This window comes from Lissotriton helveticus, chromosome 12 (genome assembly GCF_964261635.1).
Source record: "Lissotriton helveticus chromosome 12, aLisHel1.1, whole genome shotgun sequence".
NCBI lineage: Eukaryota > Metazoa > Chordata > Amphibia > Caudata > Salamandridae > Lissotriton > Lissotriton helveticus.
This window is the reverse complement of record NC_136073.1, coordinates 820,040,273-820,055,548: the sequence shown is the minus strand read 5'-3', so window position 1 is coordinate 820,055,548 and position 15,276 is coordinate 820,040,273. Positions and strand designations below refer to the sequence as shown.

At 44.7% G+C, this 15,276-nt stretch overlaps 1 protein-coding gene across 2 annotated transcripts in view; it reads left to right on the top strand.

Annotated features, from left to right (window-relative positions):
- RFX5 (regulatory factor X5) overlaps positions 1 to 15,055 on the top strand; it is a 43,139-nt gene extending 28,084 nt beyond the window's left edge. For both annotated transcript variants that reach the window (XM_078668411.1, XM_078668412.1), the window contains 2 exons: positions 3,210 to 3,304; positions 12,230 to 15,055. In XM_078668411.1, the coding sequence (XP_078524537.1) occupies positions 3,210 to 3,304; positions 12,230 to 13,690 (1,556 nt within the window). In that variant the 3' untranslated portion in view covers positions 13,691 to 15,055. The remainder of the gene's footprint in view (positions 1 to 3,209; positions 3,305 to 12,229) is intronic.
- The last annotated feature ends 221 nt before the right edge of the window (positions 15,056 to 15,276 follow it).

The following is a 15,276-nucleotide window of genomic DNA, read 5'->3' as shown; positions in this document are numbered from 1 at the left end:
AAACGGTATCCCTGTGGAGTGGTATAAGGCGGTGGACTCGATACTGGCCAAGCCTCTCTTGGACATGTACATAGAAAGCGTGGAGACGGCACTGCTTCCGCTCGACCAACGCACAGCCACTATTGTGGCCATTCCCAAACCCACCAAACCACCAACGGAATGCGCCTCGTACCGTCCCATTTCTTTGCTCAATGCGGAAGCAAAGATCCTGGCGAAACTTCTGGCCGTTCGTCTGACCAAGCATTTGAGTGCCCTGATCCACCCCGACCAATCAGGCTTCATGCCTCACAGGAGCACAGCGCTGAACTTACGAAGGGTGCATGGGGTGTTGGCGAGGGCACATCTTCTCACGGACCAGGCTGTGATACTCTCCCTAGACGCAAAAATGGCGTTTGACTTGGTGGAGTGGGAGTACCTCTTTGCTGTTCTGACCCGAATGGGGTTTGGCCCCAAGTATCTTGCATGGGTCCGATTACTCTACGCCTTGCCGATGGCGCAGGTGGTTGCAAACGGTCACATATCATCGACCTTTCCACTGGGGCGGGGAACCAGACAAGGGTGCCCGCTATCGCCCCTTCTGTTTGCATTGGTACTGGAACCGTTGGCGGTTCTGCTTAGAGCAACGCCGCTGTTCCGGGGAATCGCTTGGGAGGAGGGGTGGGAGGACAAAGTCTCCCTATATGCGGACGACATGCTGATCTACATGACCGGACCGAATGAAGGGGTCCCTGCCCTGTTGACTCTTTGCGATGACCACGGTAGGGCATCGGGCTATACCCTGAACTGGTCTAAGTCCGTGCTCTATGTACTCAAGGGCCCGGATCCAGTGCTGCCGGCAACCTGTCCCCTTAGGATAACCACCACCTCTTTTAAATACCTGGGTATTTTTGTGTCTGCCGATGCTACGCGGTTTTCCACCGAAAATTTGCAGCCGCCTTTGCAACGCCTGCGTGCAGATGTCCGATACTGGGCTGCGTTACCGTTGACCCTCATAGGCCGCGCGGCACTGTATAAAATGATGGCTCTCCCAAGGTTTCTGTATGTGCTCGAAAATTCCCCTTATGTGGTAAACCCACGTTACTTCCGGCAGGTCGCGGCATTAGTTTCCAATTTGCTTTGGAGTGGTGGCCCGGCACGGATAGCACAGAGTAAATTGGTACGGAGCTGGTACGAGGGGGGAATCGCGCTGCCTGATCTACAACTATATTACTGGGCGTCCCAGCTTAAGGTTATTAATCATTGGATACACGTCTCGCGGGCAGACCCCGCGTATAAGGCGGACTGGTCGCAACTGGGGACTGAAGGTATGCTTTCAGTGCTGTACAACCACCCGCAAGTGAGGGCCCTGCTTGGCCCAACGCTTCACACGGCGACAATATGGCATGCGGCGCAGTCACGTCTGGGGTGGAAGGGTAAAATCACCAGGCTAACTCCGTTATGGGACACTAAAACACTGGGCGCCCTGCGGACATGTAAAGGGTTCGAGAGATGGGATGCCATAGGGATCTCAGTGGTGGGGGACCTCTGGGACAAAGGCACGGTGGTTCCTTTTCCACAGCTTCAACAGATGTACGGCATGGGTCCCTCTGAGACGTATCGCTATGTGCAGATCAGGCATGCTCTCTTGCAAGCAATCCCACCAGACACCACACTCCCAGAATCGTCACCACTGGAGGACAGGCTACTGACCGAATTTATGGAACAGAAAGCGACCTCACTCACGTACAAAAAACTGATTAATAACCTGCCAGATCCCACACAGAGACTTAAAGAAAAATGGGTGGATGAATTGGGTGAATTGGATGAGACGGAGTGGAACGAGGCGCTTGCCTCACCGCGAGAGGTAGGCATTTCGGCCAGATTCCGCCTAGTGCAACTCAAAATTTTACATCGCACCTATTATACCCGAACTCTGCTGCATAGAATACAAAGGGCACCACACCCATACTGCCTCAGGGGTTGCGGGGAGGAGGGAACTCTCCTCCACACGATATGGGAATGTCCACAAATAAGGGAACTTTGGAGACAGATTATGCGCACAGTCTCACAGGCCATCAATGTATCTGTCCTACCGGAACCCCGTAAGTGTCTGCTGAATGTCTGGGACCCTACGGACCTAAATAGGTATGGACGATTGTGGGTCACACTGGCGGTGACAGTGGCCAAGCGGGACATTGCGCAGAGATGGGGGGCCCCAGAGGTGCCGACGGTAGCGGGGTGGATACGAAACATGGACCTCCTCATGGTGAAGGAAAGAGCAGTATATGTATTGAGGGCATGCCCTCGCAAATGGAATGGGGTGTGGACGCCATGGAACAAATACAGGGGGGAACCATGCGAGGCCCTGCCAGAGGGTGAGGACTCGGACTCTGAGGAGGACGAGGACTAGTGGCAAAGGGTGTGCCAACACGATACTGGGGGAGGCCGGGAGGAGGCGAGAACACAGCGCTACCTTGGGCGAAATGCTGAGTAACTGAACCTGTGAACAACTGTATGTGGCTAATCGCAATAATGTGCTCAATGATGACCTTAGTTGGATTTTTAAGTTTTAAAGTTTTATGGTTTATCTACAGTTACGTATTGTTGAACTCAAAGGGATATGTCAGCAGTGCATTTTCAGGGAGTGACTTATGGTAAGATGTAACCTTGGGCCATGCTTTCAAAATGCTTGTATTTCCTACATGTTCCAGTGCATGGCTATTTTAGTCACTGATAGGTGCTGACGCTCGATCTGTTAAGTTCCTTTCATTAGTTGACAATTGATAATGATGTACAATTGTGCTTAACGAATGCAAATGTCATTGTCTCCTTTTGTTTTCGTGCAAAATAAAGATTTAAAAAAAAAAAAAAAAAGTTCTCCGGGGGGGGGGGGGGGGGGGCGCTATTTAACCTGACATCATACTGGCATTTTCATGCAAAACTTACTTTGACCTTGGTGGTCATTACCCTCACCATTATCTGTCTCAATGGATTGAGTATAACTACGAACCGCAAAGAAGGCTTGGCTTTCAATGTCAGGACGCATAGCTCTGAGTTCCCATGCTTTTGATCTGATTTTCCAGTGACTCTTTTTATTTGGTCTTGGATCGATCTTGCCATCTCCCCCATCTGTGAATATAAAGGATGAATAGAAATAACTTTTTTTCGGTGTAAACGTTGTACAAACTAGTGTCCCTTATAAAGTAAAATATGCATTTCTTTGTTGACAGATGGCACTGAAAATGCCCAGCGAAGCCAGAAGCAGCCAGCACCCACTTCCCGGAATGACAAAGTGGAAGGTTCTGAGAGTGTCGCAGATTCGGAGGTGAGAACTGGTCCTTGTCTTTGACTGTTTATTCAGATACAAAATTGTCTGCAGTCTTTGAAGCAGTCTGTGGGTTAACAATTCTGTGCTCTCCTTGCTACTGTATTGGAGAAACTACTACTTTTAGAAGCAGTGAAATATTATAGGCTTTCTTACAATAGTATTACGAGTATGGGGCTCCTTTATGCCTCCAGCTACTTACATGCCATTTACTTCTGTATAAAAGCAGCATTCCTTTCTATTAACATCAGTCCTGCCAAGTATCACACATCAGGCGTTAGACTGAAGCATTTTGGTGTGGTGGTCCATATCACCGCACTGAATTTGAAAATCATGCATAATAGGCATAGTGCCCCCTTGGCTGTCAAGCCGCGTATTAGCACTTCTAACCATGCAGCACCGAAATGCTAAATTAAAGCTGTAGTGGTAGCGCATGGTGGCGCTGCTCCCGGCAGGCTTGGGGGCTTCTGCTACTACAATCTAACAACCATTCTATTCCAAACACCGCGCAGCTGCACAAGACATGATGTCCTGCTGCCTCCCGATGCGGTGTCAGCGGATGGCTACAGTTCCTAAGAACAAATTGTGGGAGGCTGCAGTGGCAATGAGCGCTGCTCGCAATGCAGGAATTATTTCAAAATTTGTTATCCCTGCGACTGGACCCAACCGACCCAAACCCTTGTTCTGCAGCTGCCTCTGGAGGTTCAGAGCACACCGTTGTGTAGCTTTGCTGCTGAGCTGTGTGGGATTGATCATGCCCAGGAGGCTTGGTTTGCCCCGGGAGTCATTGCGGCCATGAGGCGGCTGGGCCGTCCCGAATAGTCGCTCGCCTCGAGTCAGTGCCTGGAGTGAAGTAATGGTATGTCTCTCGCTCTGCTAGTTTCTAAATAAATTATAACAGTACTAAATAGCGCCTAGCGCGCAGTCATGATCTTCAGCTGCCTGCCCTATTAAAGCTGTAGTTTGCAGTCACTCACAGTCTTAGTCTGTTAGGTGAGTCACTGTAGTTTTCACTGAGCCGCGCAACATACAGCCGCACTAAACTGGTGGTGAAGTCAACAGAGCCTGATGTAGCTTTGATAGCATGTGGGGGTCATGGTGTGATCTGTGCTGCTGGCTAGGCAGATAGAGGCGCGCCAAACGGGGTTAATGATTTTTATTAGGGTTTGAGCAATGAGTTCGTTTTTGAAATAATACAGTTTTATATCCATTGTGTTAAGTCTTTTTTTTATTCAGCTGCATATTTCCCTCGTCTTCATTGCTTGATTTTGTTCTCGTGAAATTGTCACTCGTTGTTGAAATGCCACTCATAATTTCGCTGAAATTATGAAATGTCACACATAGCAATCTGAAACCTTGGCAGCTATCTACCATGAGCCTTCTGACTGTGACAAATGGGCAATGTTTGAAGCCTAGAGAGAAGTTTCATATATCTACCTGAGGGTAACACGGGAAATAAAATTAATTAGGTTGGTTAGATACATTCAGTGTGTATCTTCCTGTGTTTGTATGTGGGCAGTGCTTAATTTAAGGTGGTGGTTGCCTTTGGGGGGCACCAGCAATGTATTTTTGGACAACAGCACTTATTTCCCGCATCATGCATTTACTGAGTGCAAGAGAGGGAAAAACACACAGATCGGAAAGATGGAGGAAGGGAAAGACGGCAAAACCATAACAAAGAAAGAAATGGGGAACTTGCAAGAATGAGAAAAGGGGACAGGGAGTGTCTTGAAGTGGATTAAAAACTACCAGCCTTGGTATTTGGCGCCACAACATTTAATTGCACTTGCCACCGGCTTCTGAGCAGAGCTTCGGGCACTTGCACGCTTTCTTTAAAAAATTAGGCACTGTATGTATGTTTGTCATGGCAGTATAGTGGTAACTAACTGCTACCACTGCACTACCTGTAAGTGGTGCTGCTTGCTGTATCCACCTCATACAGATCTATACAGGCTTAATCGCCCTTCATTTTCATGTATGATATTTCCTGGTGTCCCAGACAATGCACGGACTGCTGGACTTCCAATAAATGTTCAGCAAAAAATAGGGGGTGGTGCTACTGGTATGTCCAGATTGCATGGGGAACCGAGGGTGCTCCTTGACTATTTGTTTCAGCAGCATTGTCCCTGGCACTTTTGAAGAATTCCATACTTGAAAGTACAAGGGAGATTAACTTTAAAGAATGGATAACATTCACCCAGAGTTCCTAATTCCACCAAATTCAAAATGAGGAAACCCTTTTTTCATGGAGCGCATCAGGTAGCCCACCTTAGGGGTGTGATTGGCCTGGTAGTGCACCACGCACCTTGCATTGCTAATTTCCCACCTGTCCTGGTGCCAAATGGGCCTCAGGGCAGAGGTAGGCATGTCCCAGATCTGTGGAAAGCTGGGGTTGCATATCAAAGGCAGCAGAGGCTTTGAAGCCTACGGTCTTGGTATGCAGATTCACTAGCCATCCTTCTAAAGGAGGTGATAACACCCCCTGCCAGAGCAGGCAATGTTCCTGGCCTCCTAGGAGCGTGGGCTGTCACCTGCAGGGAGTCAGCAACGCTCTGTGGTGGCAGGCTGGAAGGATCCAGTCAGTCAGCACACTAGAAGATTATTAAAGTTTCAGGGGCGTCTCTAAGGTGCCTCCTGGTACACGTCATAATAAATCTTGTACTGCCATCAGTACAGATTTATTAAGACAAGGTGTTTGATACCAAACATAAGTATTTTCAGTTAAGCCAATATGTAGCTGGGGAACTTGTAATGACCAGTGCCGAGTACTTATACTTAAGATGGCTTTCCTGTTAATTTGAAATACCTAGTAATAGAACTAGCCATCACGGGCATATCTGCTCATGCAGATATGCCCTCACAAGTGCTAGAATGCACCCTGCCTTAGGGCTCTTAAGGCCTGCTGTAGGGGTGACTTACATAGAGTACCTGCTGTGTACTTTGGCATGCAGTGTACTTTGGCATGCACACAGGCTTTGTGCAATGCTGTGTTTTAAGAAGGGCTTGCACCCTTTCACGCATTCTGCAGTGGCAGTTTGCATTTCAAGTCAAGTCAATAAGTCTTTATTTCGACATAAGTCATAAAAGACAACACAGTAAAACAATAAAAACTCAACATTTCATACTTGTTAGATCCTAATATTCATAATGACAAGGGAAAGTTCGTTAATTAATCTATCCAATCAATGCTTTATACAGGGTGTTCCAAACACAACCATTAAAAAAATAAATACATTGTGATCTTAAAATTTTATAAACCATTTTAAAATTTGTTACATAATTAGCAGCTCATACTTCCTACTATAAGGGCCAGGTTAAAACAATGCAGTCTACATTAGTTTCAGTTTATCTCTGCGTATTGACCACATCCATTTTAGAAACTTTGCAAGTGCAATTACCATGCTATCAGTACAATCTGTTTTTAAAATCCTTAGTGCCACAGTGCCACTATGGATGCCTTTCTGTATGCAAATTGGTCTTATCCATTTGTGGCGCGGGGCTTTATATGCTGGGCATATAAATAAAACATGAGCTATAGTTTCGGATTGGGCTGCACAGAAAGGACACAGATGGTGATCTTTGTTAGTTGACCACTTGCTTGTGAATGTATTGATAGGAAGGGTTCCTACCCTGTATTGATGGAAAAGTTTCCTATCATTGGGGATGGTAATAAGGTCCCAATATCGCTCGTATGCAGGGATATGTTTTTGTTCCATAAAAGCCCTGGTAAGTGATGCGTCAGTGTGTTTCTGAAATTCCCTTTGGGTTATGTTAGCCCAATACAGCTCTTTTAGGGCCTTTCGCGAGGGAAAAATATTTTCTAATGGGTTTGCATTTCATTTTTGTAGGGTCTCTTAGGGTGGCATACGACATAATGCAGCCCTTAGGGACCCTCTTTATTACCCATGCCTTAGGTACCAGGGGTGCCATTTACTAGATACTTACAAGGATGCTAAAGTTCTTGCCAATTGGGTTATAATTGGACAGTTCATTTTCAAGGGAAAGAACACTGGCCCTGGAGCCTGTTTAGCAGGCTTCAGTGTACTGTCAGAGTCGAAAAAACAACATTTAATATTTCAGATTGGGGCCAAAGCTTGTGGGGGCGTCCAGCTGTCTTCCGACATTAAGAAGAGAAAAATCTCTACATCAGTGTGACACACAGCCTAATTATCCTAAGTAATCTACAACCTAACATTTACACTAGAACCCAATTTTCCACCTGATGTAAAAACTGATAGAGTGGATGCCCAATAACCAAGAAAGCCATAGTGGAAAATTCTCAAATCACTATAAGGAACACAGAAATTGTTATGAGAACGGACACAATAAAACCTGTATTAATGCAGTCCACCTCTAGTACAGGGGCTTCCCAATTTGGATTATTATTACCTGGCCATTGAAGTTTGTATGAGGTAGGCATCTGTTTTGTAGCTCTGCTAACCATTAGTCTATAACCCAGTGCCACCAACATATAGGTGAGATGTACAAATGTCTGTTGTCAGTCCGACATTACCCGATACGTCTTTCCTCCCATTCAAGAGAAGTTGCATCAGATTCAGCCAGAGGCTCTAATGATAAGCATTTCTAAAGAAAACGGGAAATGTGACAGCACCAACAACAGAAATAGAATGGGACAGGTTGGATCAGAGTCCAGGTCTGGGGTAATTTGGACTGATGAAGGCCCACCAAATATGCGCTGGAGGATAAATAGACACAATCCATGCCGACTCCTGATATAGAACAATGGGGTAAGGTGGTTGAGTCTGGGAATTCAAAGGGGAAATCACTCTAAACCTAGCATGACTTTCCTTCTCTGTTAAACAAGAAAACTCCTTTCTCTCATACTACCCATTACCCAGTGAGAAGTGTAAGAAAAGAACACTATACAAACCTTTGGTAAACATCATGACATCATCAGCTGCCCGCCACAAAATACATAAAGTTGGAAAAGTGACTCCAGACATTCCAGCATAACGATGTAGAGAAACCCATAAGGAATGAGCCTAGAGAAACCCTTAGTAATAAAGCATGTGTATGATGGAGACAAATGGTCGGCCAGAGGCTGTTGAGACCTTAATATGTCTTTGAGTGTAATACAGAGGATGCAGATCATAAAATGTGGACAAAATAATGTAATTAGTGGGAAGTGGCAGGTCAAACCACCCAATTTTCTTAGGCTATTAGGGAAGCATATCCTATTGTACACTCCCCTCCATTTACTTTTCTCTTTTTAAAATGTTTAATGTGAACGTAATTCAACGTTCACATTAAAAGGCTCTTGCCAGCACCCTGCCGTTTTGAGGAAGTCACAGACTGTTAGCGGCCGAGACTGGTGTGGGGTACCTTGTGGCTAAAGAGAAGTAAAGTTGATTCCAGTATCAGATGAAGACGGTGAACTAATAGCCCTCATTTTGGCACGAAATTCATGGCCTGTATAATCATCTCAACAGTTTTATTAGTATTACAGAGTGACGAGTATGTTATTTGGTCCTGAAGAATGCCCATGAACTCCGGCTGGAGTCAAATAAAGGCAGAAACATGTTGACCTTTTAATAAGGGTATATTTGTTTTCAACCCCTAGTCCTCTAATTTTTCAATCCTGTCCCTGGGTACCATTGAATAAATGTATTAGGTTCCTCGAGACAGTTTTAACCACTTTCTCCTTTTGCACTCTGCTCCTGATTCACCTAGTTCATCAGCTTCCCCCATTTAAAAAATCTCCGCTCCTCTCCACTAATTTTCTTTCAGTGGAGAGTTGTAGTCCACACTGGGGACCTTGCAGTCCTGGTGTGAGGAGGGAGCCCCATGATGAAGCATGTCACCTTTTGGTGAGTGAGGGTTCTCGTCCTAAAATAAAAATATTTTTTACAACCCCCCCTCCTCTCCCCCTGTGATAGTTGAGAACGTATCCTATAGTGAATTTAAGATATTGATAGGGAGTGATACGCTCTCTTCTAGGTTCTCTCCCTTTGATCCTTAGTGTGAATCTGATATAACTAAGGCTCCCTGTTTTCCTGTTTTACTGATTCTTACAGATAAATACAGACTGAAAACCATGTATTTTTGTCTGTATTTATTTTTAAATGTGGATCAAAACAGAAATTGAATTATTTTTTAAGTGATTCTAAATGCAGTCAGTCACCACAGCTTGGCCAATAGCTGTGCGGATTGACAGATAAAGGTTAAAAAAAGAAAGGCATTCTAGTAAAGAGGCTTAAACAGAAGTATATATGCACAACCTTGATACTAAAATTTTAATGTTTTCATATATGTGCATTGCTTATCATCTGTGGGTGTTCATATTATTAACACCTATCAGGCGTTCAAGCATGAATGCACATTTATTGGGTACATTAATATGGAAATATACTAGTTTCAACTTCAATTTTTCACAAAACCCAAAATAAATATGGATAAATACAGAAAATATTAGCAAAAAACATATACCGATAAATACAGACAGAAATGTGGAAAAAAAAATACCATAAAACGGGAGCCCTAGATATAACCTTAGAGGTTTGGCCATACAAAGCTTACAAAATGTGTTAATGTCTCCATTGGCATGAGGCAGAATATTTATAAGATGATTATTGAGGCTATGTTGGGCGCAAACTAAATGTTCAATGTTTCACCCCTTCTTGGGGGATATGTGCTTGGATGTTTGGTTTGGTACAGGGTTCTACTCAAGTCATTTGAAATCTGCAGTGATGTCCTGGAACTGCGATTCCAACATCATTCATAACCCCAAGTAGGGCACATGTCTGAATTCATGCCCTGTCCCTGGTTATCCTGGAAGTGATGTAATATGAAGAATTGTTTGTTGTGTGAATCATTTCCTGCTTGGTCGCTTTGTTACACACAGAACAGGAATCCTACTACAAGATGTAGGGGACCAGATCAATCTCACCAACATGCCCTGTTTTCCATTATCTGAGAGACTTTCTGAACAATCAGAAATTAAAAGCTTAGTAGAGATACACACCAAACTAAAAGACAATTTTAGCATTAACCCCTTCCGTGCGGCCGCGATTCCCCCCGTGTGCGGCCGCCGCCCGAACAGGGCGGGGCCGTGACGAACCCCAGCCGTCATCAGCACATGAGCACCGTGGAGCGTGACGGCTGGGGTTCGTCACCAGCATGGAAGGGGTTAAACAATTTGCCTGAATTCCTGCTTTGGCTCCACTCCAGGTACTATACTATGTTTGACTGTCCAAACCGGTATATTTGATCTTCTGCAGAACACTTCTGCCACCACTCACTGGATTTTCTCTTTCACTGGACAATTATTTTTTGCATACATATCTGTCTTTAAGGTTCATGTATAGTGATCATTAATCTGATTTACTCTTCTAAATTGGATCTTCGTATCATAATCTCCAAAAGTGAGAAATTGCAGTTCCTAGTGGCCAACCTATCTTATTCTGGGCCAGATGTACGACCCGTTTTAGCGGTCACAAACGGGATATCGGCCGTTTGTGACTACTAAATAGGTCTGTTGCATGTACAAACCCTATTTTGCGAGTCGGTAACCCATTACAGACTTACAAAATAGGGTTTGCAACTCGCTATTATAAGCGTGCCAAGGGCGTCCCTTCTAAATGGCGGCTCGCAGAGACATGTATGAATGTTTTGCGACCAAAATGCGGTCGCAAAACATTCACATTTTACCGCCAATGGAAAGTTGGTGGTAGACCAGTCACAAATAAGAAGGGGTTCTCAGGGGACCCCTTCGCGAATGTGGGTGCAAATATTTTTTAAGAGCAAGCAGTGGTCCCACTGACCATTGCCTTCTCTTAACCTCTTCCATGCTTGTGACGGCCGGGAGCCGTCACGCGTCACGGTGGGCGTGTGCGCAGGACGGACCCCGGCCGTCCGGATCCCCGCCCACTAATGAAAACTCCCGCACAGCGCAGAAATGTTGCGCGCATGGAAGGGGTTAAAAAATGAAACTGAAAAGATTCATTGTAAGGGGTTAAAAAGTGAAACTGAAAAGATTCATTTTTGTTTTTGAAACGCATCCCGTTTTCGTTTAAGAAAAATGGGCTGCATTTCTAAAGAAAAAAGTGCTTCATTGAAAAAGAAGTCACAGACATAGTGGTCTGCTAATCTACGCAGGCCACCATCCCTGGGAGTGCCAACCATTCCCAATGGGTCGCAAATTGCAACCTGCCAAATGAATATTAATGAGGCAGGTCCCTCGCGACCCATTTGTGAATCACAAAGCGTGTCTCAGACACTGTTGTACTTTCCATTTTGCAAGTCGCAAAACGTTGCAATTTGCAACTCGCAAAATGGAATGGTCGTACATCTGGCCCTCTGTGTTGTGCAGATCAACTGGTAAAGTCAACAGTGGTATACAAGGATGTTTTCCTTTTGAACTTGATATAAAGAGGGGATCTAAAAGTGCACAAAAGCTTTTTTGTTTATCTGCATTAGTAGCTGCATGGAATATGCATGTGCTCATGTTGTAAATGTAGACTCTCCATTTCCTTCCATGAAGTGCAGTTGTAATGACTACTGTTAGATATAGACAGAGAGGTCTGCTTACTTCAAAATCTTATAGAGTCATACCCCATTACATGAGGAAGTCCAACATATTTAGTCTGCCAGTTGTACTGCCTGCAACTCGTCTGTGCTATAGATACAATTTTCTGTGCATTACTTTCCTCTTCCTGGACTGTCTGTGAGCAAGGCATACACTGAAAGTAAATCTCAAATCATGAGGATTGGTCGTTTATTTGAGGTGCTTTATTCTGTTTGTAGTCCCTTCATTGGTTCCTGAATTAAACTGGAAGGTAAATAGCACAGTGAATTCCAGCATAGTTCATAACTTCTTATTATTTTGGCGATTGTTTTTGTACCAAAAGAAAAATTATTAGAAAACAAGGAAAATCCTTGTAACCTGTCGTTATGTTTTAATTTCAGAAAACAGAAGAAAAGGCATTGAAACCACTGACAAATCCGCAGACTGCTGATAAGAAGACGACCGCTGACGGTGAGAAGTCGGCCTCCAGTCCTCAAGTGGATGCACTTGTGGCTCGTCTACCTCCACTCCGGCCTCGGATGATCCCTGGGGAACAAACTGTGGGACGCTGTGCACAGTTTCAAACTCCTGCCCCTGTGTTTGGGCAGAAGATCACAGTACCTGCAATCAGTAACTCTATCCAGATCTCGCCAATACCTTCTTCTGCTCTTCCCCTCACCATGTCAGCTGGACTAAATGGGGCAGGACTGATGAGCTTGCAGAAAGCTGTACCCATGATCAATGTGATTTTGCCACGAATGCCTGTGGGTGTTTCGGAAATACAAATCCACCCCACTGTTGCAAATAATGAAAAGGGCATGGTAGGACAGAGTAGCGAAATTCGGGCAAATGACGCACCAGACATCCAAAAGAGCACCACAGCAAAGCGGCCTTTGGAACAAGCCCTTGTTACTGATGCAGCGCACGAAGCTGCCTCTAGGAAGAGGCGCGGACGCCCCTGCAAGGTGGTTGGTGAACCTACATTGGATGCTGCATCATCCCTTTCGGATTCCGAGAAAAGTAGTGGAGTTTCTCCGGGGGCACTTCAAGGATGCAGTACTGTCTGTGGGGACGATCAATTATTGGATCACTCTGCGGAGGGGGTAGAACATCAAGAAGTGCGCACTGTTTTGCAAATGGGTCTTCGCAGGGTGAGTACATCCTGCGATATCTCACCATCCCAACCGTCTATGGTGGAGGACAGCTTTGGGTTGAAAGAGAGTGATTCCATAAAGAATGCCGCAGCCCGAAATGAGGCGGTGAAGGTGGACAATAGAACAAGTCCTAATAGAGATGAGTTCCCGGAAAAACTTCCCTATGAAAATGTACCTTCAGGGACTTGTCCGACCATTCAGCATTCTCTATCAACAGATGAACAGACAATCCGTCTAACAAGTAATTCTAGGCACAATACTGAATCCAATGTAATTACTACAGATATACAACAAACTCGTCAAATTATTATGTCATCAGATGGGATTGGGGGAGGTTTGGCCTCAGTTGCCAGTCCTTTGGTCAGTACCAAAGAAGATTTGGTGTCAACCTCTCAAGTTAGTGTGATCCAAGATGGCAGGTACAGCATGCATAAGTACAATTTGGGTCTTGCCCAGGATCAGGGACGTGGAAAAAACCAACAGGCTCCGGAAGCCATAAAACACATACCGTTGCCAGTTGACAGGGTCCTTGCAAAAGGAGGGGCTTTTCAAGACTCTGTGAAGGAACCTTCACAAGCAGACCCTCCAGCGGTGGACCTTGGAGCAGCAGGATCATCAACCACTGGTCTATCCTGGAGTGTGATCTCTTCAAGAGCACATGAGGACACTAATAGTGGGTTCCTCTCTAAACCAAGGACAGGGCACTGAAGGCATTAAAGTCAGAAAACACCAGCCAAGGTTAATGAATAGTGACGGTTCTCTCCAAAGAACAAGGTCTGAACAAGTACATGCTCTTGAGGGACCGACGAGTTGAAGAACATGGCATCATTGCATGCACACAGCATTCTGTTTCCTTTTACATTCAAACGTTATGATTGTGCTGAACTGTGGGGACATTGGTACTAAAACGTTTTGAATTCAGCCCCTCCAATTTACATATTTGGCCTGATTATAAGATTCATATCATTGGCAGTCTAATGTTTAATTACTGAAAATCCTATGACTGTAGCAGTTTAGGCTTCCTCATTGGAATCTTTCAGTGAGCAACTGACACCAAAACTTTATGTATGTATGTATATGGTATTTCTATAGCGTGAATCTAGCCAAAAGGCAGCGTAGCGCTGTACTTGGTCAAAGACAAGCATAAAGTCAACATGTAATAGCATGGGAAACTGTGGACAGATAGTGCATTGTGATGCAGTGTTCTTCCCTAAATTGGAGGTGTGCTGGGGCGGTCCTGATGGATATGGGGATGTTGTTCTAGATCCTTTTTCACACTTCTCAGTCTGCAGTCTGATGGTGTTCTGACCGTGGTTGCGCTGAGAACACCAGAGGTGGTGAGCTTGCTAGCAAGATAAGCGAGGGTGCTGGTCGTGGTGGCTTTGCAAATGATTTCGCTGGTTGTAAAGATAGTAGTATGTGCTGGCAAGGGAAGTCAGTTGAGTTCCATCCATATGGGGGAGATGTGATCATATTTCTTCAGGTACGGGATGGGTCATGCTGCGGTGTGCATGATGCTCTTAAAGAGGTGACAGTGTGGATTTATTGATGGCCTGATGTTTTATCTGTGAATCTGTCAGCATTCAATTAGTTAAGCAGATAACTTAGCCTCTGTCTTGCAGGGCTGCAGTTCCTCCACAGAATCTATTTTAATGTCCTGGGGACACCAAGTGGATTAGGACAACAACTTCTAGTCCTCTTCCTTGTTAAACAAATATTTTGTCTTACTGTCCATCGAGTAATGTGTCAGTACCATTTACCCAAGAATATTCTTGCATGACTTTAATTCCTGCAGTTGTAGCAGGTCAGGGGCCCCTTTCTGATGTTAATTTAAAACTGTCTTTGACATATAGTGTTTCCCACTTTGTAATAATAATGTGTTGGGCTGGTTGTTAATTTTTCAAAAGGCTTGACAGATCTTGATCTTCCCGACTGTAGGATAACGTTATCTGGATTTAACATACTGAAAAAAGGAGTTTGAGATCAGAGCTTCTGTTTGCTCAGTTTCTGTGTGTATAATGTATATATATGTATATATATTTATATTTTTATATAAACTATTGTATTGCTATGTCTCATTTCATTTGAACTTGTCTTTTGGAAGAGGTAGCATGCAGTGTTCAATGTAAATGTATCTGTGTGCTAGTGAGATAGATTGCAGACTGCCAAAAGGGGTAATGCATGGTAATGGATATCAATGTAATCCTATCTTGCATGTGTACAAGATGACGAACATTGGGTTTCAGAACTAAATGGGTAGACTGGTATTCCCACTCAAATTCTGAGATTGAGTC